Consider the following 23494-nt stretch of genomic DNA (forward strand, 5'->3'; position numbering starts at 1 on the left):
TCGAACTAAGATACGCAACTTCAGCTATGTGAATAACGTAGCTGAAGTCAAAGTATCTTAGTTCGAACTTACCGCGGGTCCACACGTGGCAGGCAGGCTCCCCTGTTGACTCCGCGTACTCCTCTCGCGGAGCAGGAGTACACTTCCGGGATCGATTTATCGCGTCTAGACAAGACGCGATAAATCGATCCCGGAAGATCAATTGCTTACTGCCGGACCCGGAGGTAAGTATAGACGTACCCTAAGGGTAGTTAAGCTTTGGAACAGGCTTCCAAGGGAGGTTCTGGAATCCCCATCACTGGAAGTTTTTAAGAACAGGTTGGACAAAGTCCTGTCAGGAACAGTCTAAATTTACTTGGTTTTGCCACTGTGCAGGGGGTTGGACTTGATGACTTCTCCAAATCCCGGTCAGCCCTACATTTCAACACCTTTGCATCCTTCTCAGAGCTCTTTGTCTGAGCCAAGCAGACACAACCCAGACAAACCTACTGTTTTCCTGATACTATGGAAACTCTAAAGACAGCAACTAGCATGCTGGGTTCCAGCTGCACCACAGGAGAAATCCAGACAGTGTCACAGAAACAGATACCAGGTTTATGGGACACAACCCATTTCTCAGCATTTTAGAGTTTTATCTGTTCACTTAAACTATTATGGGGTCCAAGTAAGAGTTGTACCAAGAGAATAAATCAGAAATTGACACAAACTAACACTCATGCTTAAAAAAGAAAAAAAAAAAGTTGGGACTAAAAATAAAACCAAAACTAACCTCAAGCAAAACAAGCAAAATGGAGGAGAGTAACAGTGAAAGAAGAAACGTTAAGTGAGTGAGAAGCATGGAGCCCATTTTGGGAAAGGCATCCAACCCTGGGATTTGTCCTATTTAGTGTTTAACGTCTATGTTGCCTCTTTAGCCAGAGGAGAGAGAAAGAGCCAAATGCTAGTCTGTCAAGCACTGGACTAAAGAAACAAAGCAATTCATGGAATGCTGGGGCATTCTGAGTTTCTTGCATTTATTCTCCTCTCCTCCCCTAGTGCCTCATGATTGTTTTGAAAGAGTGCCTCTTGATTTATCAGCTTCACAAAATTCCAGATTTAACAAGTTCAAACCAGATCTTACTGCACAAGACAAAATTGGGCTATATTTTGTTTTGCAATTCAGAGTACTTTCAGTAAGTAAACGCTAAACTAATGTACTTTTTCCTGTTGGCTTCCTTCACTGAATCAGACACAAACAAATCCCAGAACAGAAGCTGCCAGTCAGCCTCCCAGACACACAACAGTATGCACAAGGCTATCATGACATCATTTCCCCTCAGTGCTTTGGATTGAGTCACAGAAAAAAAAAAAAAATGTATCTGCAGTTGAACTCAGCTGCTCTGTATTTTGTGCTTGCTCAGGATAAAAAATACCCAGTGGAACAGGTTTTTATTATGGCCCTCCCTGACCTGCCAAACTTGGTAACCCCTGTTTAAGGACACAAGATGGAAAATATTTAATAAACGCTTGGCTGAAAATAACTTGATATTCGAGCATGCACCTTGTTATTTGACATCTTGTTGCCCCTCCGCTTTTAGCAGGTTCCAGCCACCCATCAGACCATGACAGCAGCTGTCGGTTACACTCTGACCACTGAGCTGGTGACAGGCAGATAAACAGAATGGCATCTGGTGACTAATAAGAAACCAACATCCCCAGTAGGTGAACAGCCAGGATGATTTCCCTGTTTCAAGGGAAGAGGTGAGAATTCTGGGTGTTAATCTACCTGTCTCCAGGTCTCCCTCCACAAAGAATCCCAGGATGTTGTTCATGGCCCCCATGTAGAAAATGAGCCGCAGCTGAGTGACGCACATGGTGATGAGACTGAGTAGCAAAATTGGGCTGAAGACACTGTGCATAAAGGACGGAGATGCTGCAGAGGAAACAAGAGAGTCTCTAAAGAAGGCAGCCTCTGGTAATGGTTATTAAACAGACATGACATCAGAACAGACTGGATTGTTTAGATCAGTAGTCTTCTACTGGCTACATTACATAAACACAATACTCTAGGGACAGTCCAATGGGGAGTTTAGCGCCAGTGACTAACTTGTGCAGAAGGGACTCCCTAAAAAAAAAAAAAAAAAAAAGGGGGGGGGGGCTCATGTGGGGAGGACAACGACGAGTAGGTATAAGAATTTAGCATGTCAGTCTTTAGCTATAGCAGTTCATACATTATGTACTGTCTATGTAATGTTCACCAGCACCCAGACATCTGCCAGGGTGGCAACATATGCCATCAAGGTATGTGCATGCCTTGGGGGGGGCGGGGTTATATGTGCCTGAATATATACTTATCTGGACAATGATGAGTTGCACACATGGGTTAAATTCACCACATGTAAGGGCTTGCACAAGGCTGAAATATTGCTTAGCTCCTATTTTGAGGAGTTAAGTGGTGCACTGACCTTGTGCTGGTCCTTTGCACTAGGGTGAATGTCACATGCACAAATCTAGAAACAATACCTGCATCGTCTGCTTGACACTTCACTTCCAGGTCCACTGTTGACAGACAGAGTTTGTTTCCCTCTTGAGCTGCCAGCTCCTTGGGGTTCTTCATGGAGCTCCCCACACTCAGACGACGTCCCACTGTGGTCACCTGCTTGTAAAACTGTTTCCCTGTAATTTTGTGGTCAAATCCCAGCCAGCTGAACTTGATCTTCACTCTGTGGGCAGAAGGGGGGGGGGGGAGAGAGAGACAAAAAAAAGTGAGCTGCAAAGCAGAATTGAGATATTCATGGACTGATCTAAGGATACTGGAGTCACAGGACGCAGGAAGGTTGGTTGACTATAGGTTAAAAATCAACATCTGGAAATCCATACAGAGCCTGGGACCCAAATACCAAAGAGAAACCTCTCTCTCTCTAGGCCTTACTGCCACATCAAAGATGCTAGAGCTGGAACTGCCTCAGGAGAGAAATGAAGTTGCTGCTAGGAGGGTGTTTGCTGTAGGGAGTCCTAGAGGCTGGAACACACCATCCTCCTTGAATATCCAGTCTCACTAGCTAGGATAAACATTTATAAAGGGCTGTAAACCCTCACACTTAGGACAGAAGTCAACCATAAATATTTAAGGTTAGGAATAAATGTATCTTCCTCTGAAGCAGCTGATCTAGCCTCTCTCAGAGATTGGATCCCATGACTGATCCAGTCTGGCAATTTCTATATTCCTAAGAGCAGAAGGAGACACTTACGTGTAGTCCATGTCTTCTGGTCCTGGGAATGGCTCCAGTGGCCAGTTGAAGAAACAGTTGAAGAAAACTAGTCCTGCACAGGATGCCCAGACAATCAGAATGAGGATGAAAGAGACACCAAAGTCATATATAACCTGGAATTCACAACAGAATAATATCAGCACATAAGATAGCCTATGCTCTAGTGTTTGCTGAAGTAGATTTGGGAGTAAGGTGGAGGGGAAATCATGTGGCATTTAAAAACAAGGTTGCAAGGTGACATCTAATGAAGGAAGGAATTCTGTGATATCATGTAAGCACAACAAAAGTTTTGCACAAATTTATGCACACGTCTTGTATAAAGATATCAGTTACAAGAAAACAAGGAGCTTCTGCTGAAACTGAAACCCAGCTCTGTCAGAAACAATACAGTAACTCCTCGCTTAAAATCATCCTGGTTAAGGTTGTTTCATTGCTGATCAATTAGAGAACATGCTCGTTTAAAGTTGCACAATGCTCCCTTATAACATTGTTTGGCAGCCGCCTGCTTTGTCCAGTGCTTGCAGAAAATGCAGCCCTTTGGAGCTAGATGGTGGGGGCTTAGAACCAGGGTAGACCTGCAGCCCTTCCCCACCCCCACCCCCCATCAGCTCCCCCAAGTTCCCTGTGTGGCAGCCACCCAGCAGGCTAGCAACTGCTGGGCAGTTCAGCTGTCCCTCCCCCACTGCCATGTGTGCTCCTGCCCTCTGCCTTGGAGCTGCTCCTGGGAGCCTCCTGCTTGCTGTGCAGGGGGGGGGGGGGGGGGGGGGGGGGGGGGGGAGGAGAGGGGGTGCTAATGTCAGGGTGTCCCCCCCCCCCCTGCTCCTGTACCCTATCACGACAGGGCTCAGGACCGAGGGAGCTTGCTGGCAGCAGCTACCATCTCAACTTGCTGATCTACTTAAAAAGGCAATATACTTAAAGTGGGATCAGAGTACTTAAAGGGGCATTGCGCATCTCTCTCAAACACATCGTGTGTGTCTCTGTCTGCCATGCTGTCTCCCCTCCCTCCATTCGTGCTGCCTTGTAGAGTGTGAGGCTACATTAACAACAACAACGTGATAACCCTTGAGAGCTCAGCCAAGTGCTAGTTCATCATTTAGCAGTAAGGCATTCCCTGGGAAATATCCCACCCTCTTACTTCACCACCTCAACCAAGCGTCACAATCATCATTGCTGTATACAGTATTAAACTGTTTGTTTAAAACTTATACTGTGTTTGTAAAATAGAGTCTTTTGTCTGGCGAAAAAAATTTCCCTGGAACCTAACCTCCCCACCCCCCATTTACATTAATTCTTATGGGAAAATTGGATTTGCTTAAAGTAGCATTTTTCAGGAACATAACCACAATGTTAAGCAAGGAGTTACTGTACAGTCAATGGAGAAGTTACATCTAGATCTTCTTAGGAAACCCATTAGGAACTTTGCTGCATGGCTGGTATAACTTGATCTGACCTACTGTCCAGACCCATAAGAGTCTTGGATTTATATAAGCTAAACCATATTAATTTTGCCTCTGCGGATGAAGCTATGTATTAAATAGCACAGATTTATTGGCTCTCCTTCCCTTTCAGAGCTCTCCACAAAACTCTATAATTAGTCCTATCACTATCTGAAGGTGCACAGCCGCCTCAAGAAAATAATCAAAAGCTGATATTTTATTACGATCGGTCCCATGGATTCCAGAATTTAAATTTTATATTTTTCAACTCCAGAGATTGCTTATATCACTAAAGATGGAAAAATGTTTTTATTTCTTTAACACCACTATAATCCTATGACTTGTGCACTTTTCACTGAAAACCATCTCAGAACTTCTAAAAACCATCCTGGACAGTTTATAGACCTATCTGAGTATCTGGCCTCCATTATCATGGTATCTGAGCACCTCAAAATCTTTAATGTATTTATCCTCCCAACACTCCTGTCAGGCAGGGTAGGGCGATTACCCCTATTTAAAAAAAGGACTTTCCCAAGGTCACACAGAAAGTCTGTGGCACAACAAGGAAATGAACGCAGGTCTCATGTATCCCAGGTTAGTACTCTGTCCACTGGACCATCCTTTCTAATGACCATCATGCAACATGGAGTCCTAAGACAGCAACATCAGAATTGCTGAGACAAATTTGTCAGAGCTCAGGATTCCACATCCTCACCTTGATTCCAGGAAAAGTGACAGCTGAGGAAGCGTAGGAACCAATCATCAGAGCAATGAACGTGGAACGAAGATCACCAAACATGTTTGGCAGCTGAAGGGGGGGGGGGGGGGAAGTGGGAGGAGAAAGAAAAAAAAACAAACAAACTTGTTGAAACTGTAATATGGGAAGAAGAAAGTGAAGAAGGTTGCTTTGAGAAATCCCTAGCACCAAAAATGTTTGCCTCTGGATCTAGGAAATGGAAGAAAATGTTAATTATTCAAGAATTTATTTGGCTTTCCGCAACAGTACACTGGGATGCAATGAGGCTGTGAAAGTGCCCATCTGCTCTGCTGCCTTTAGTGTTCCCCCTATCAGGGCTTGCCTACACAGGGACGTTTACCAGTATAATTATACCAGTATATCATAAACTGGAAAAAGCACTTTAATTCCAGAATAAGAGTGTCCATACTGGGAATTATAAGTATATCACTATAGTTATACCAGTAAATTTCCCCATGTAGAAAAGCCCTCAGTAACTAGCTTGTAAACCAAAAGAAACATGGCCAGGGCTGCAGCTTTTCTTGCTGCCTTTGGGTGTAGGTCTTCCCCACACATTAATTACCTTCTGCATAAAGGTGTCTGTCCTTAACTCCCCCTCTGCCCACTCTTTCACGCTCCTATTTTCCAACCAGTTTCCATGTCAAACTGTGTGTTCACCACCTTTCTCTACACCTCTGATTTGTATACACCTTGGTCCTGTCTATTAGCTAGAAAAGGGAGATTAATAATGCTCCCAACCTCTAAAACACACAACCCACAGGGTACAGATCTCCACTACTCACTTACCTATTATTTCTCATTCTTCAGCATCCTACCTGCATCATGGTCCCTCAAACTCTAGGGGAGTTATTCCCAGCACTTTCTACAATGCCACAATTGTTCATAGATCATACAGCTAGAAGGGACCACTGATCATCTATTCTGATCTCCTGTATACACAGGCTGTAGGACTTCACTTAATTCCTGTTTGAATTAGAGGATATCTTTTAGAAAGATATGCTATCTTGAGTTAAAAATTGCCAGTGATGGAGAACCCACCACAATCCACGGTAAATTGTTAATTATCACCACTTAACAAAAATGCACTTAATGACAGAAAAGCAAAGAAAATGCAGATGCAACTGCTGCAACACCTTATGCTGATGGGTTTAAGATTCTGCCCACCCGCATCCCAAATCCTACCCTGGATCAGTGTCCTCTAATGTTTTTAGGTTGCCTAGGTACCCAGGTAAAAGGGCATGATCAGTTTATAATTTTTCAGACCTATTTTCTTCAGCAAGTTGCACTGAAGCCCAAGCTCCCATTTCTAACCAGGCCCCAATCTCCCTCTTTGATGGTTCCTGCAAATTCATACATTGCTACAGGTCCTCTTCCATGTTATTAACATACCGCAAATAGCAGCTGGGACAAAGCTCATCATCTTAGCACACAACTGGGCAGGACAAGTCTCCAGATACAATTTACTTTTTTTGAATCTACTTCACAAAATGTGTCCCACTCCAGGAGTAGCGGGAAGAGTGTAAATTGGGACAGAAGAAAAAAATATCTTCTCTAAAAGAGCCATGGAGAAGAACCACCACCAATATTTTAAATAGCCAGAAAGGGATGAGTCCCCATTACTAATAACCTGTGAGCTTGGATTCAAAAAAAGAATCACTCAAATCAGAGGGGTGCTGGGAAGTCTCTAAAATTGGTTCTTTCCTGCAGCTTATAAACAGGCAGAACTTCTGCACCAAGTAGAGCGGCTTTTCCAATTTTCATCTCAAAATGAGCTCAGAGATTAAAATGGCATCATTAACATGTTAAACAGAGGCCTTAGCTGACACCCACAGACACATACAGTTGTCCACATCTAAGACTGATAAATAAAGCAATATTATTATTTTATTTGCTGTTTATGGACCTTGCTGAGCTGGGAAAAATTAGACTGAACCTGAAGAGACCAGCTCTCACATACACGTGCTACAGTAGGAAAACAAATCAATTTTTCCCAGTAATAAAGCAGGCATGCCAGTCTGTGCCAAGGCAGGATCTCCTGCCTGTTTACATTCTGAAGTACTCCTGTAAGTGTTTCTCAGTCAGGAACGCTCTGGAAGTTTCATCTGGCTCAGTTATTTGTCATGGTTATTTCTCATTACAAACTTTCGTATGGAATGCATCTCAGGTCCTTGAATCATCCCAGAGCAGGAGCAGCAGTTATGATATTTAGAGATTTAGGCCAGGCCTATATTACCACTTACTTTGGTATAACTTACGTTGCTCAGTGAATAAGCCATTTCCCTGAGCGACGTAAATTACACCGACCTAAGCACCTGTGTGAACAGAGCTATGTCGGTGGGAGAAGCTACCACCTCTCATGGAGGTGGATTTATTATGTTGATGGAAGAGCTCTCTCCCGTCAGCATAGAGCAGTAATCTCCCACCTTTTTACGCACAAGATCACTTTTAATTTAAGTGCAACCCAGGATCTACCCCACCCCTTCCCCAAGGCCCCGCCCTGCTCACTCTATCCCCCCACCCTCCGTCTTTCACTCTCCCCTACCCTCACTTTCATCAGGTTGGAGCAGGGGATTGGGGTTCGGGAGGGGGGTGCAGGCTCTGGGCTGAGGCCGAGGGGTTCGGAGTGTGGGAGAGAGTTCTAGGTGGAGCCTGGGGCATGGGGTTGGGGTGCAAGAAGGGGTATGGGGTGCTGGCTCTGGGAGAGGGCTCAGGGCTGGAGGTTTGGGGTACAGGAGGGGGCTCAGGGCTGGGGTGTGGGAGGGGTGCAGGCTCTGGGATCCCACCAGGCAGCACTTACCTCGAGCAGCTACCGGTTGCTGGTGCAGCAGAGCGAAGGCAGGCTCCCTGCCTGCCCTGGCCCCATTGCTCCCAGAAGCAGCCAGCACGTCCCTATGGCCCCTGGCAGCACTGCCCCCAAAGACCCCATTGGCCGCTGTTCCCAGCCAACGGGAGCTGTAGGGACGGTGCTTGCAGGCAGGAGCAGTGCATGGGGACTCCTACCGCCCCCCAGGGGCATGCTGGCCGCTTCCGGGAGCAGTGTGAGGCCAGGGCAGGCAGGGAGCCTGCCTTAGCCCTGCTGCACCGCCAGACTTTAGTGACCAGAGATTGCAATTGACTGTCAGAGGCTCCAGGATTGACCAGTCGATCGCGATCTATGGGTTGGTGACCACTGGCAAAGAGCATCTTCACCAGACGTGCTGCAGCTGCGCCATGTAGCACTTCTAATGTGGACTAGTCCTTCCTCTACTTTGGGGAGCCCTAAGAAAACAACTTGGCGGCAGCAGGGTATGCTGCAATGTTCTACAGTAGGACATGCCGACACCCAGATACCTGCATCCGGGACAGCTGTCTTAGGGAGGTGTGCATTGGAAACATATAAAGCAATCTCTTCCCTGGCATGAAATTCCAACTCTGGGTGTGGTGGCCTAAATCTGCACCACAACACAACACTTGTCACACTGTAACCTCTCTGTCTTACTCTAGAAAGAAGCTGGTCTTTGTCACCAGCCAGGGAATTCAGCTTCTGTTTATTTAAACTCAGTAATACCCTAAACCTAAATAAGCCTACAGAATTACAACAGCTGCTGGGGGAAGGGCTTGGAGCAGGGCAAGTACTCCACAAACACAGCTGCTTCATGGCTTGGTTTTCTTTCAAAGCCACAGAGATCACACAAAGAGCCTTTTTCACACAGCGTAGAAGCAAGACTCAAACCTAGGTGACACTTCAGCCATAGTGGTTGGTGGCAATTTTTAGTAATGTGCCTGAAGATGCAAAAAAAAAAAAAAAAAAAAAAAAAAAAAAAAAAAAAAAATAGCCTTTGCCATCACATCCAAGTCTTTTTATGGCAAGGAGGGAAGGCAGGACCTGTGCTCCTCTCCGCATTAGGGCAGAATTTTGAGAAAGGCTCACTTTCCAAAGAACACCGCTCCCATTTAGATACTAAAATAAATAGCTGATTTTCAAAAGAGTTCAGCATATTTGGACGAACTCTCTAGAAAACCTGGCCCCAACTGTTGGCCCTGACCACCTGATTATCTGAACCTGAGATTTGGGGGGAGGGGGACGAGAAGAGGGGGACTGGGGAGGGGAAGGAAGAACTGATCCTAGAAGGAAAACCTTCAAAATAGACCAGGAAAAGGGCACTTGTGCTATCCTCCTTCCATATCCTGTTTCCCCATCAGTGTTGCCAACTCTCGATGTTAGGTGTTTTTCTTAAAGCTCCAGCTACTAGGAACAGGCAGTTACACAATCAGGAGCTTTCATTATTTAAAAGAAATAAAATTATTTTCTAGCTCTCATGGTTGCAGAAGAGACTTGAAAAAGTGAACCATAAAAAGGCAGACAGACCCAAAATTTTATTATTTTTCACATATTTTCAAGGCTATAAGGGACAGTTTCATCTAGTCTGATCTCCTGCATAACAGGCCAGAGAATTTCATCCAGCACTTTCTGCATCAAGCCCTAAATTCTGGCTGAGTTACAGCACATCTTAGAAAGAAAGAATCTTGATTTAAAGATTCCAAGTGACAGAGAATCCACCACATTGCAAAGTAAATCACCCTCACCATTAACATTTCGCACCTGATTTCTAATCTGGATTTGTGCAGCGTCTCAGCTTCCAGCCACTGGATTTTGTTACGCATTTTCTGCAAGATTGAAGGGCCCTCCACTATCAGAAATACTTTCCTCACATAGATACGAATGACAGTGATCATGTCACCTCTTTACCTTCTCTTGGATAAGCTAAATATGTTGAGCTTCTCCCATCATACAAGAGAGTTTCCAGATCCAGAATCATTCTTGTACCTCATTTCTAAACCCTTTCTAATCCTGATGTGTGGATACCCAAACTGGGCACAGTATTCCAGTCACGGTCTCACTGATGCTGTATGCAGTGGCAAAAGCCACCTACCTACTCCTATATACTACACTCCTCTGCTTAAGCAACCAACGATTGTGCCTCTTAGCACTGAGAGCCCATATTCAGCCAGTTGCCACCATGACCTCTATGTCCCTTTAAGAGTTAACCACTTTTCAAGATGTAGTCCCCATTCTGTATATGTGACCTTATGATTAAAGGCTGACATGTTTTGAATGCTTGGGGTTGCAATACTGAGACTTCTCCATGTAAAGAAGAGCTACAAATAAAAAGAAAGAAAAGCATGTTTGGATCTTCTTGCATCCTCATAGTATAGGAATGTGGCAGGACAGGGCTGTGTATGCTTGGGTTTTAGGGTAATTTTTTCTTTTATTTATTTATTTTTTTAAATTAGAAATAAAAGCTCTGACTTCCTGGTTTTTGCTGGGACGACTGGAGAGAATTAGTGGGAAATCCCAAGAGACTGAAATCTGAGCATCTGGGAAAAGGCATTTTAGTCAATGTCTAAACTTGGTTTTCTGTTAATAGCTATTTAATTTGAACTCCTTCCAAGCCCATGGGAAATGTTCACTATGAAAGTATCATTTCATCAAGGCCAGGGGAAGTTCCAGTTCCACTTCTCCAGAAAAAAAACCCCCAACAACTTGATATTCTGAATACTGCTTAGTAATAAACACACACTACAAGGCTGCCCTTCCCCATGAAGGAACAGCAGCAAGGGGCACAAGCTTGTTTTCTATCCTGGTCTCATTTTAAAATGCAGCTATTTTCCTTCTTGATGTTCCCTGCTAGAATCTAGAAAAGGCCCTCTATGGTAATTTATCACATATGTTTATCTCTCTGGGCAGAGTAGTTGGGCTGGAGCTCCCTGTGCTCTTAGGTTCCTGTGTTGTGGTCTGATCAGCCACCAGCACAGATTGCTCTGTGTCCATTTACAAATGCCTGCTTACGATGGCTAAGTCCAAGTCGCTCGCTGGAGATCTCTGCATTGCACTGGAACAGGCAGAGTCTGTCTGACCACCTTCCCAGAACTGAGGACACCATCACAAGCCATTGCTGCCCTCCCGCTCTCTGCCCCAACCTGTCAGCCCTGCAGCTCAGGACATCCAGAAAACACGGATTGAGCAGGCTCAGACATTAGCTTATCAGGCACTATACAGCTGCCATTTGTGTATTACATCCCAAGGCTTTGTAACAGAGAAGGCTTCAGAATTAGGAGACAAATTTCATACACAGGGTCCCCCATCTTATCCCCCTTTGCCCTGACACAGCTGTTCATATGCACCATCCTTCCTCAAGCATCATGGACAAGCTTCACCCTCTACCACAGCTGACAGGTAGGACCAACTCACTTCTCCAGGACTAAGGGTAACAAGGAGGGTGCCTGACCCACACACATTTGAGGACAGATAGTATCTTTATGCACCCAGGTGGGGTTCCACCCATTGGCTGGAGTCGATAAGGGTGGAGCCACAACCCGAGCAAACAAGCAACTCATAGCTCAATACCTGTGACCCATCTTGTAAGGGTTGGAAACCTCATCAGCATCACCACAAAGGATCCACTCCTTTGAGCAGCTAGAGTCTGAATAAAAACCTCATCTTGCCAAGTTTCCATCCACTGCCTTTTTAATATATAAAAATAAAGTAGCAACCTTCATCAGAACTCTGGCTGCACAGAATTAGCGCTCGCAGCAGAGGGTGAGGCCCCTAGAATTTGCACTCCCAACCAAAGCAGCACTACACGTCATTGCAATTGGAGGAGGAGGTGAAGTCACTTTGTTTTTTTCCTCAGAACTTACATACACAAACATCTGCACACTCAGCAGTTAGTTCCTATACCAGCCAGAATGGGCTCCTCACACCACATTAAATTCATTAGGACTGGAGACATTAGTGCAGCAGCATCTGGACTTTGGGCAATGAATGTCAAGTTCTTCAGGTCTCCTTACCTAAAGCTCATGTCAGTCTCATTGTTTCCCGCTCACCTCTAAATTCCCTTCTCATTATGTAGAGTATCTACACTGTGTATGTAACATGTTACATGCCCAAAAAAGAATTTATGCAGGCAAATCAGCCTGATGTCTAACTCCCCGAGCTATGCATGGAAATGCAAGTTTGGGGGCATAAAGACACTGGTGCAAAGTTAGAGACAAGTTTTGAAACGCTGGACCTGTGGCCACAACATGGGTCTCCTGCTGAGATAAACTGTCATACAAAAGAACTCTGAAGACCACTGCCCAAGTCACAACTCTGGGTGCAAGCTCAGTCCAGACGGGTACTGGCAATCACACAGGTTTACTAACAGTTACTTTTAGAACTGTTTCAGATTCTAATCTTTATTCTTATAAGGCTTTACCTTCACCTCTGAAGACCAGATTCCTTATTGCTTCTGTTCTCATTTGCAGTGATGAAGGTATTAATAGGCTGCTGTATTTCTCTTTCTATGAAAAGCTATAGACACATGAAATGCTCACTTGCTGTATTATAGAGTGGCAACACCAAGCAGAAAAGTATCCTATTACCTGCAATTCATAAGTCTCAGAGCACATCCACTTGCAACCATGACATTCATATCTAAGCGCCTATAGCATTCCCCAGTGCTCTGACATTGCATCACAGACCTAGCCCCACTTACGAGTGAAAGTGGATTCTGCTCTAGATCAGACTCAGAGCTGCAGACCACTCTCATGCACCCTCTAAGAGTACTTTAAATTTGGCCATGTGGGGAGGAACTTGAAAGAAGCAGAGGAGTGCATAAGGGAGACCTGCTGTCAGCCTACCTGTGTGGCAGCTCGGTTTATTATTACCGAAGTGCACTGCAATAAGTCTGAGCTCAGCTGCCAGAGAGGAGCACAGCTCCTGCAGTTCTCCCCAGGCCTCACCCAGTTACATTATTTCAGTATAAGAGGGACCATGTGTGGAATTTTCATTGCTAGTCAGACAGAACGTCAGGAAAGACACAGTTAAAGATGCCTGCATACGGGGACTCTGCCTTCTCCACACACAGCCTCTCCCATATAGTATGCGACCTCCATCTCCTCCTTCAGATCCTACAATCTCTCCAATAGCGACCCAGATAAACACAAAGTTAGAAAGCCACCACCCTTGACACTAACATGATATGAGTCACCTTAGTAGCCTCACAGGCTTATTCATGGGCCCCTCCTAGCTGTTTGTCTCCTTATGTTCTGCCTGTGTCATACTCCATTTACCCTGCACACTCGTTGGGTCCAGGGCCACAGGCAGGGTTTTCAGATAATTTAGAAGCCTGGCTTTATACACATTTTTTAATCTTTTGGACTCTAACTTTACTTGCTATCTAAAGCAGCTGCCACAATTCTGACATTACAATACATACAACAGCCTCCAAATTCAGCCTCTGCCCATGACAATTCACAGGAACTTGCCTGTGTGTAACCCACAGGTTAGAGAGAAATTTAGAAACAAGGCGAAAGTGAGCTGGATCCGAACAGGTGATACAACGGCTTAGCAAGCCGCTTTCTGAGAGATGTTCAACTCGGAACACCTAGTTCCAGCCACACGAACAAGGGTAAGAGTAATGAGGTGAAAAATCAATTCTGCTGCATCTGCTCCCATCTCTAAGCAACAAGAGCCCCAAAATGCAGAGAGGCAGCAGACTTAGTCACTGGTCGATGTTTGTGCTCCAGTCAATGGACTGAGTAAACAGACATAAGTACGCTGCACAGATGGAGCTGGGCTGGGCACATTTGAACAGCTCAGCACTTCCAAGAAAAAGTCTGTCAGCATCTTGGAGTAATTCTCATCCATATAAAAGGGCAAAGCCCTTTGTGCCAAGGAACTCTCCTTCCCTATCTAAGGAGAAAAAAAGTCACCCAGCCATGCTCAAAAGGAACTGGTTTGTACCAGTACTTGTCCCCCACCTCAGAACAGCCTATGCTGTTAATTGCTTGTTGTTGGTCAATGCAGCATTACAAACAGTAGTATCTGCCATTTACAAAAGAACAGTACTTCCCCACCTTCCTGCCCAAGATTTCACTACATCCTTCAGCTTTCAAGAGCCTTGTGCCCCTCCACTTTCTCCTAAGAGTAAGCTAGAGCTAAATTCAGTGCATTACATGTGGGCTCTCCTTCAGTCAGCTGCATTGCACATGTGTAAGTGAATGCAGAATCTGGCTCAAAGTACGGAAAAGAGCCTTCGCTTCCCTCTCACCAACTATCCCCACTGGTAAGGGACAGGTGAGCCCTGGGCTAACCATCCAATATCAAGCTTTTCAAATAGAAGAATCATAGGCCAACTACCCCATTCGTATCAAAAATACAGGTGAGCATGAATCTGTTCAACTCAGCAAATGAAGGATCCATTTGGCACCTTCCTGCCAGTTCAGCTCACCAGCTATATCAGGGGTTCTCAAACTGGGGTCATGACCCCTCAGGGGGTTGTAAGGTTATTACATGGGGGTCACAAGTGGTTACCCTTCACCTCCAAACCCCGTTTTGCCTCCAGCTTAAATGTGTTTTTAATTTATAAGGGTGGGGGGGGGCTCTCTGTGTGAAAGCGGTCACCAATACAAAAGTTTGAGAATCACTGAGCTAGATAAGGGGGAAATAAGATCTCCCTATTCCCTATATATGGGGCCTTGCAAAGAGTTGTGGGGTGGAGGCCAAAGAGGATAAATGAAGGGAGGGCAGATTCACAATTGCTCACGTAATAACTCTCTTCACTTACCGTAAGTGAGGTAAAGGTCATGCACATTCCACCAAAGCCATTCAGAGACAGTGAGATGAAGATCAGCACTGACAGTGCTGCAGTGGAAAAACAAGAGCATTTACTGGATGGAATCACAGTGTCCCCAAAAATCCTGGTTCCAACAAGTAGAATTTTGGCAAGGACTGAGCCAATGCCCTGCACAGAATGAAAGATTCCTTCCAAACTGGCTCATTCTAGCTCCACACTGTTCATTCTAAGCCAAGGTCACAGGGAAAGACGTTCAGGTACTAGGAGAATCAGAATTCAGTGTGGGCATCAGTTTGTAGAGCCATGGACACTAGTTTTTTCTCTGGGATGTGTGGGAGTCCAAGGTCTCTTCTCCTCCCGCCCCTCTGAACTGTCTCATTGGTCAACATTGGTCTCAAAAGAAAAATTTACTTTTTAGAACTGGGCTCCAGGGACCACCTCACTATCTCAGCTAGAGGATACGGCTATATTTATCCTGGGGCTGGGGAAGCCCTGAACAGTCAGCATTGGTTACTGCCCACCTCTTAATTCTGGAGGAACCTTTCAACTTTTTTTTCTTAAAATTTCTCACTGTGAGCTCACCACTGCTGAGGCACCTTCACTCTGGCAAAAGAGTGAAGCTGGGAAAGACAGCTGCCTCAAAGCCACCTTTGATACTGCTAAGCAAGGGACTGTTCAAGCAGCACACCCAAAATCTTCCCTCTGGAGACCAAGCTTAATGCCCCCTCAACACACCATGGGGCTCTGTATCTCACTTGTCACTGGCAGGCCTGGTCTGCAGTGCAAGATTATTATACTTTATACGTGACACAAAGCAGGTGGCAGTTTTTTTTGAACTTTTTGCTCACAGGATTCTTGCAGTATGGGACCCTGGCTGCATTCCCATCAGTGCTTGCAAGAGGAGCTGGGCCTGCCTTTGAGCCCCTGCACCCTCCCAGTAGGCAATAAGCAAAGTTTGTGCTGTACTTCTTGGGGGTGATCTCTTTAGCTCGCTGAGGACACTATAATCAGAGTATGTGCCCTTATTTTAGTGTTCTCTGCACACTACAGCCCCCAGTTACTAGCTGAACCTAGCTGAAAAGTATAACAACCCCAAGGCCCTTTCAATAGAGTCCACAGAGCTCAGTACTTACAATTTGGGTTACTAGCTCCATATGCAATCATCACACAGGACACAGCAAAGCAGGCACTGAAACAGAATTGAAGCCTTTAACCACATGTAAGAAAGCCTACTATAGATAAGTTACACTGTCTCCGCAGTCTCAGTGCCTGGCTAAGGCGGAGACTTTGAGAGTTAATTGGCTGAAGCAGAATCTGGATAAGATGGAAGGGATGCCGATGGTTTGGAGACAAAAATCTAGAGTAATAGGTGAAAGTTCTACATGCACCTTCCATGGGTATTGAAGAGTCAACCCTTCCCAATGCAAAAGTCCTAACAGGTTCTGAATTTTCAGGCAGTGTCAGTGTCCCATCATCTGCATAAGACAAGGAGACTGCAACCACCTTCCCCTATGACATGGCCCTACTCACGTCTATCCAGACGTCAGTCACCTCTAGGCTGGTTTACTGTAAAGCAGCAGTTTGTATGAAGAGCATTCACCTGCCCACCTCCCAAGTGAGGCAGGTCAATGAGCACAAATACCTGCCCTCAGTGCTTAGCACATGGTACTGGCTCAGTTCCAGGTGCAATTCACATAGTTAGAATATTTACAGATCTAGACAGTCTGGAACCCAGTTACCCAATAAACCACTTCTCCCCTGCATTCTATCACAGCAGCTGTTAATACCAACTCCACGTGGTAATTTGAGACAGGAAGTGATGCATATATTCCTTTGCCACTTGAAAGCACAAGGGAAGCTCTAGACAGGCAATACGCAATTAACTCTGGAGTAAATGGGGTAACATCCAGTTCTTGCAAGTCATGTGGGATGGGATAATTTAGTAACCACAAGCAAGACAGACCTTGTTTTCTTGTGTAATATAGCACCTTCAGCAGTACTGTGCCACTAGCACCATGGTGGGGCATTGACTTAGTATCAGCTTGACTCCCATCCCTACTGACACAGTGGAATAGTTCTGCTCTCCCCCCAGAACCTTGTTTCCCAGGGAATTCAGAAGTCAGAGACTCTAGGAACATGGATGCAAGTCCCATCTCCTTCTCCTTGTAGGGAGATTTAAATGAGTTCACCTGTCAGCCTCAACCTATCCTGTTCATGGCTGATGGAGCTCTGGGAGATTTCCAGTCCAGTCCAACAGCAGACAGGCTTTTCCCCCCCGGGTATCCATTTTACAAAGACAACAATAGTGGTCAGATACCATGGAGATGAGATCCACTGGTGATAGGCATGAAACGAGAACCTGAGTAGAATGAGCTGCTTGCCATAAACTATTGAACTGAGGACTAAGCATAACCTCTGACTCAAAATTAACTTCTAGTTTTGAAACAGTTGGTAGGCTTCATGACACCAACCTGCCAAGCAGACGCAGTTTGCGAGGGCCATATTTGTCCATGACAATCCCAAGAGGCAGAGTGATTGCACTCAGCAAGAAGGATCCAACGGTAAAAGCCAGGTTCAGCATTTCATCCTGCTCCGGGCAGATGAGCCACCCATTGATCCGAATCACAGCCTCCTGCTCTGTCCTGTTGCCATGCACGAAGCTGGTGGTAAAATTCTCTATATGGGATAAAAGAGAAATGTTATAGTGTAGTGAGGAAGACAGCACATTAAACCCAGTTACAAAAAGAGGGGCAGGTAGAACAGCCCTGCACACAGGCTGTTGCAACAAAAGGCACAGATCACAATTGCCTAGATACATAGACAATTTACCAATCTTAATCCAGAATAAAGGTGTGCACACACAGATTTGCACCAAGATTACCAGAGGTGTGAATTACAACCCATACAATTATTTCTGTTCTAGTCACTGTGTAGACAAGCCCTCAGTCTAGAACAGGGGTCGGCAACCTTTCAGAAGTGGTGTGCCGAGTCTTCATTTATTCCATCTAATTTAAGGTTTCGCGTGCCAGTAATACATTTTAACGTTTTTAGAAGGTCTCTTTCTAGGAATCTATAATATATAACTAAACTATTATTTTATGTAAAGTAAATAAGGTTTTTAAAATGTTTAAGAAGCTTCATTTAAAATTAAATTAAAATGCAGAGCTCCCCGGACCGCTGGCCAGGACCAGGGCAGTGTGAGTGCCACTGAAAATCAGTTCACGTGCCGCCTTCGGCATGAGTGCCATAGGTTGCCTACCCCTGGTCTAGAACAATCATTTGAAAGCCTGACATTCAGATGAGCTATGTCACCTCAACTCCCTGCACTGTGATAGGAGCAGTTTAAGAACAGCGCCTAGTCCCAATAGATGAATCTCTAGTTTTAGGCCTGACTCGCCAAGATGGTGATTTAACAGCCTCCAAGACCACTTATTCCATTGCCCCAATTGTTCTTCTAGTTATGAACCTTCCAAGCTCCCTGGATGACAGGGAAGGATGGCTCATCTGGGTTCTCTATATACCTGTAGATAGTTCTCCTTTCCCCAGACTTTAAAATTTCAATTCTCTTAACTCCCAAATTGTATTGTCCAAAACATTGATCATATTTCTTTCTTGATTTTTTTTTTTTTTTTTGCCTTCAGGTGAAGAATGCCAGCTGCAAACTCCCCTATAGAAATAGAATGAAGTTTGTTATTTATCTTACACAAAATGGCAACTATGGAATCAGGGCAGTTTGAAAAGGAGTTCAACATAAGCTCATCTCTGTTTACGTTAGTAGTTTCACTGCCTCTCGTCAGCTCTTTCATTCTCTTGCAACAACTTCCCAGAAAGTTCTAAAAAGAAAGCGTGCTGCATTCATTTTCATTAACATATAGAAGGAGTGCATCAGCAATTTATATTTCTATTTTCTGGCAGGATCAATTTTCAAGTCAAGTAAGCTTTGTTGGCATGACAAGGGACTTGGTCTTTCCCCAGCTGGAGAAAATCAATGTCAAATACCATAGAAAAGTTCTATATAATAACAAACTGTTTTAATGATAGTAAATATTGCCAAATACAGCTGACAAAGTTTAACATTCACAAGTTTAGAGATTTTTTTTATGCATGAGTATATATGAGAATGGTGCCCAAAACTGAACTCATTACTTAAGTGAGATCTAAACAGCGCCAAGAAAAAACGAATCATCTTGTGTGAGAGACAGCTGAATAGGACATTTGCCTTTTTGTTCAGCATTACCAAATCTAGGTCTTTCATCATTCTCTCTAATCCTAGTGGTCCCACTGCCCGGCAACCCTGCATGTCAGGCTTTAGAATATTTCCCTCTTACCAGAACCTCTATACCTTTCGAGAATGTAGTTATTGAGTTCAAACTAGTTCTATAAGTCTGAGCTATGGTTTTAGTTCCATCTGCCAACATGATTACTCCCAGCTTTGTATCAACTGGAAATAAACTCTGCTCTACCCTCCAGGTTTCAAATACCTACAGATACTCAGTGACACCAATATTTGGTGACTGTGAAAGTGCCTTCTACATGCACATACCTAATATACAAGCACAGGTGCTCCACATACCCCCCAGAAGTATTGGAGTCTTTCTACCTTTTTTCATCTAGGTTCTCTCATTAGCACTTTCACTAATGGGGTCTCAGGCTTCCCCTGGCAAGGAACAACAAGTTTTGACCTATTCTTCCCCTTTGTTATTCATGCCAATATTTATAAGCCTTTATCCTGCCCCCCCTCTGTTGCCTGTTTTCCATGTCTTCATGTCCAGTTCCTTTGTCCACATGACCCACTGTGTGTTTTTGGGCCTATCAGCATCCATTCTACAAGTGCAGAATGGAGAAGTGGTGGATTGCTGCTGGAGCACTGTGATTACATCTGATGCAGAGAAATCACCCCCTCATTTGAGGTGTTCATCACAAAAGATTTTCAGATTCGGTGCAAATACTGCAGACCGGCTCCAAGTCCTACCAGACTCCCATCTCCTGGATCTCACGGTATTTTAATAAACTGTAAGCCTTACAACACTCCTGTGAGGGAGGCAAGGGATACACAGGGGTCACTTCACCCAGAGCCTCAATGCTTTGGGCTATTCGCAGAGATAAGGCCATAGGAAACAGATGTGGGTGAAAGGTTAAACTCAGACAAACAAGAATTAGACAAAACAGAAATGAATTCCCTGTGTCAGCACTCTATTAAGACAGCTGCAGTGCTTAGTTGTGGGCTAGGAGGGAGGGTGGGAGAAACACTGGCAATGCAGTGACCTTATAACTTTTGATTGTGTGTGTGTCAAACAGTCAGGGAACTCTCCTCAGGAGAAAAAGAAAAGAAAACAGAACAGGCAATACTTTAAGGATGGTTCATTCATTGTTGTTGTAAGGGTAAACACTAATAACATTACAACACGGATCCTCATCATGCACGCCAATGAGAGGGACACAAGTGTGAAAGGGCAGACACAAAGAGGGCAGCAATCTGGGGCACAGTCTTGGAAACAGTGGCCAGAATCCCGCTGAGATTAAACGGACTCTGTGCAGGTCACTCGTCCAGAAATGTTCGGGAGCAGGGGTGCTTCACTTCAATTTGTGTCTCAGTAAATCTTCTGGTTTTGTGTCCGTCTCAGAGGAAGACCCTGCTGATGATACCATGTAGAAACTAAGACACCACCTTATTGCAGAAAAACAGGAATTGCCCAGAGCAATGAAAGAAAACCCAACAAAGTAAAATCAAAGTTGTTTAACTAGGGGCTCTGCCCCTAGTTATTCCCTGACTCTTTCAATGATTTCTACACAAAAAAAAAAAAAAATATATATATATATATATATATAGACGAGTGTATACAGTATATGCATGTCAATCTGAAGGCTTTCCATTTGGGAGAGTAAATTGAATAATGAGAGCCCCAGATGCACTGTACCCCTGCGAACTCTCACACTCAGTCAACAGATAGGAATTAGCAACATCACATGACAGGGAGCTAGGATGAGCTTACCCTGAATAGAACCTGGATATTTACTTTTAGGTACCTGGCTACAGCAAATACTCCAATTCTCACTCATACACAGCTCACATCCTGATGTAGACCATTGTGTGGCACTATCAGTGCTAGTCTCGATCTCTTGTGAGACTCTACAGAGAAGAAGGGTCCTCTGGTCTGACAACACCATCCTTTCTGAATTCTTCAGCCAGATCCCATTTGTAAAAAACATTTTAGGGTGTTCCTGAGCATGAAGTGCCAAGAAGGCTAACGGCATTTTGGGCTGTATAAGTAGGGGCATTGCCAGCAGATCGAGGGACGTGATCGTTCCCCTTTATTCGACATTGGTGAGGCCTCATCTGGAATACTGTGTCCAGTTTTGGGCCCCACACTACAAGAAGGATGTGGAAAAATTGGAAAGAGTCCAACCGAGGGCAACAAAAATGATTAGGGGGCTGGAGCACATGACTTATGAGGAGAGGCTGAGGGAACTGGATTGTTTAGTCTCCAGAAGAGAAGAATGAGGGGGGATTTGATAGCAGCCTTCAACTACCTGAAGGGGGGTTCCAAAAAGGATGGAGCTCGGCTGTTCTCAGTGGTGGCAGATGACCGAACAAGGAGCAATGGTCTCAAGTTGCAGTGGGGGAGGTCCAGGTTGGATATTAGGAAAAACTATTTCACTAGGAGGGTGCTGAAACACTGGAATGCGTTACCTAGGGAGGTGGTGGAGTCTCCTTCCTTGGAGGTTTTTAAGGTCAGGCTTGACAAAGCCCTGGCTGGGATGATTTAGTTGGGAATTGGTCCTGCTTTGAGCAGGGGGTTGGACTAGATGACCTCTTGAGGTCCCTTCCAACCCTGATATTCTATGATTCTAAGTGCAGGAAGCTACAGTTTGAGTATATCAGAACAGAGATGTGGCCTGAACTCTGCTACACACTAGAGTAGTTTCAGATCCTTGTTAAACAGAAACAACTAGCTAGTATCAGCAATAATGAGATGACTCATTGCAGCCAACAGTTATTCCATTTACAGAACCTCCAATACCAGCTGCAGAACAACAGTTAGCAGCCTCACAGCCTAAGAACCAGCTCAAATTATTTAAACTCTTCAAGGATGAGGGAACTCAGGTGCAACAAAAGCCCTGCAGGGCCCATCAGAATTTGGTCGTTTCTGGACCTGCATTCCCCTTCCCACCACAAAAAAAAAAAAAAAAAAAACGCATGTGGTTCCCTAGACCAAAAGTTAAGTATTCCATAAGAAGGTCATTCATTAACCGCCCTTTGCTGACTTCTATGCATCCTAAGCAAACAGTACACCAGGGATGAACTTGGCCTTCCTAACAATGGTAACTGCCGTCTTAAATCTTTTGGGTCAGGATAGATTCAAGCAACCTAGTTTAGAATTCTTGGGGGGGAGGGGAGGGAGGGCGGGGGAGGAGAACTGGAGGCAGGGAGAAAAGACAAGAACAGCTGGGAGATGGAGGGTTCCAACACATGCAGACTTTCTAATCTGAGATTTCTTTTGCAACACATACTTATAAACACGTCAGGTGCCCAACCGTCTCTCATTTCCGTTTTTTACTTCCCATATTTTCTTTGATTTCTCAGACACCCCATATAGAAAACTAGAGTGAAGGGACTGTGTATGGGTGAACAACTGACTTGCAATACACGGGTTTCCTATGCCCATAAGAATTTGGCTTATCTTTTTAGTATTTTATGCATTACACCCTAAATTTAGTTTGTGTTCCAACCCATTCCGTGCACTGTCGGCTTATACCATTATGATGAACTTCCAGTTGATGGAATTTCCCTCCACCTGGATATTCAGACTTTCAAAGTTAAATTTTAAAAACTCCCTCCCACCCCGCCAGTGTGATCTTGTGTTGCTGAGACAGTTACATGGTACCAACACCTTCTCCATAGCACTGTGATTTCAATAACAAGTCCTTTAACAATAAAAACAGAACATTGCCACACAAATGGAACTTTTACCATGTTTATTCGATTAATGATCACAGAGTCACATGTCTGGCACAGGTATTTCCACAAATAGGTCACTTCAAACTGTGTGATTTGTAAGAGCCATTCATGGCTGCAGATTGTGGGTATGCATACACAGCAACTAGAGACCTGAGGCCGACCTGTGCTGGCTCGTGGGGGTTGGACAGTGGGGCTGTTTCATTGTTGTGTAAATGACCAGGCTCTGGGCTGAAGCCTGAGCTCTGGCACCCTCCCACCTTGTAGGTCCCATAGCCAAAGCTCCAGCCCGAGCCTGGAAGCCTACACAGCAATAAAACAACCCTGCAGCCTGAGGTCAAGTTGGCTGTCACAGGCCAGCCAGAGGTTTTCCTTTGCAGTGTAGACATACCCTCACCGTCATGGGCTCCACAGCTTTAGTTTAGTGCTAAATTCCAAACATGAGTTAACAGGCAACATTTTCCTTCTACTTTTTTGTATTACAGACCCAT

General features: G+C 44.7%; 1 protein-coding gene across 6 annotated transcripts in view; it reads right to left on the reverse strand.

Annotated features, from left to right (window-relative positions):
- Positions 1-23494, reverse strand: part of SLC43A2 (solute carrier family 43 member 2) — a 46510-nt gene that overhangs the window by 15440 nt on the left and 7576 nt on the right. For all 6 annotated transcript variants that reach the window (XM_034752375.1, XM_034752380.1, XM_034752378.1 and 3 more), the window contains exons 3-9: positions 17518-17722; positions 16180-16235; positions 15038-15114; positions 5406-5498; positions 3231-3364; positions 2503-2702; positions 1766-1912 (exon numbers count right to left, since the gene is read on the reverse strand). In XM_034752375.1, the coding sequence (XP_034608266.1) occupies positions 1766-1912; positions 2503-2702; positions 3231-3364; positions 5406-5498; positions 15038-15114; positions 16180-16235; positions 17518-17722 (912 nt within the window). The remainder of the gene's footprint in view (positions 1-1765; positions 1913-2502; positions 2703-3230; positions 3365-5405; positions 5499-15037; positions 15115-16179; positions 16236-17517; positions 17723-23494) is intronic.

The sequence above is a fragment of the Trachemys scripta genome, chromosome 18 (genome assembly GCF_013100865.1).
Source record: "Trachemys scripta elegans isolate TJP31775 chromosome 18, CAS_Tse_1.0, whole genome shotgun sequence".
Lineage (NCBI taxonomy): Eukaryota > Metazoa > Chordata > Testudines > Emydidae > Trachemys > Trachemys scripta.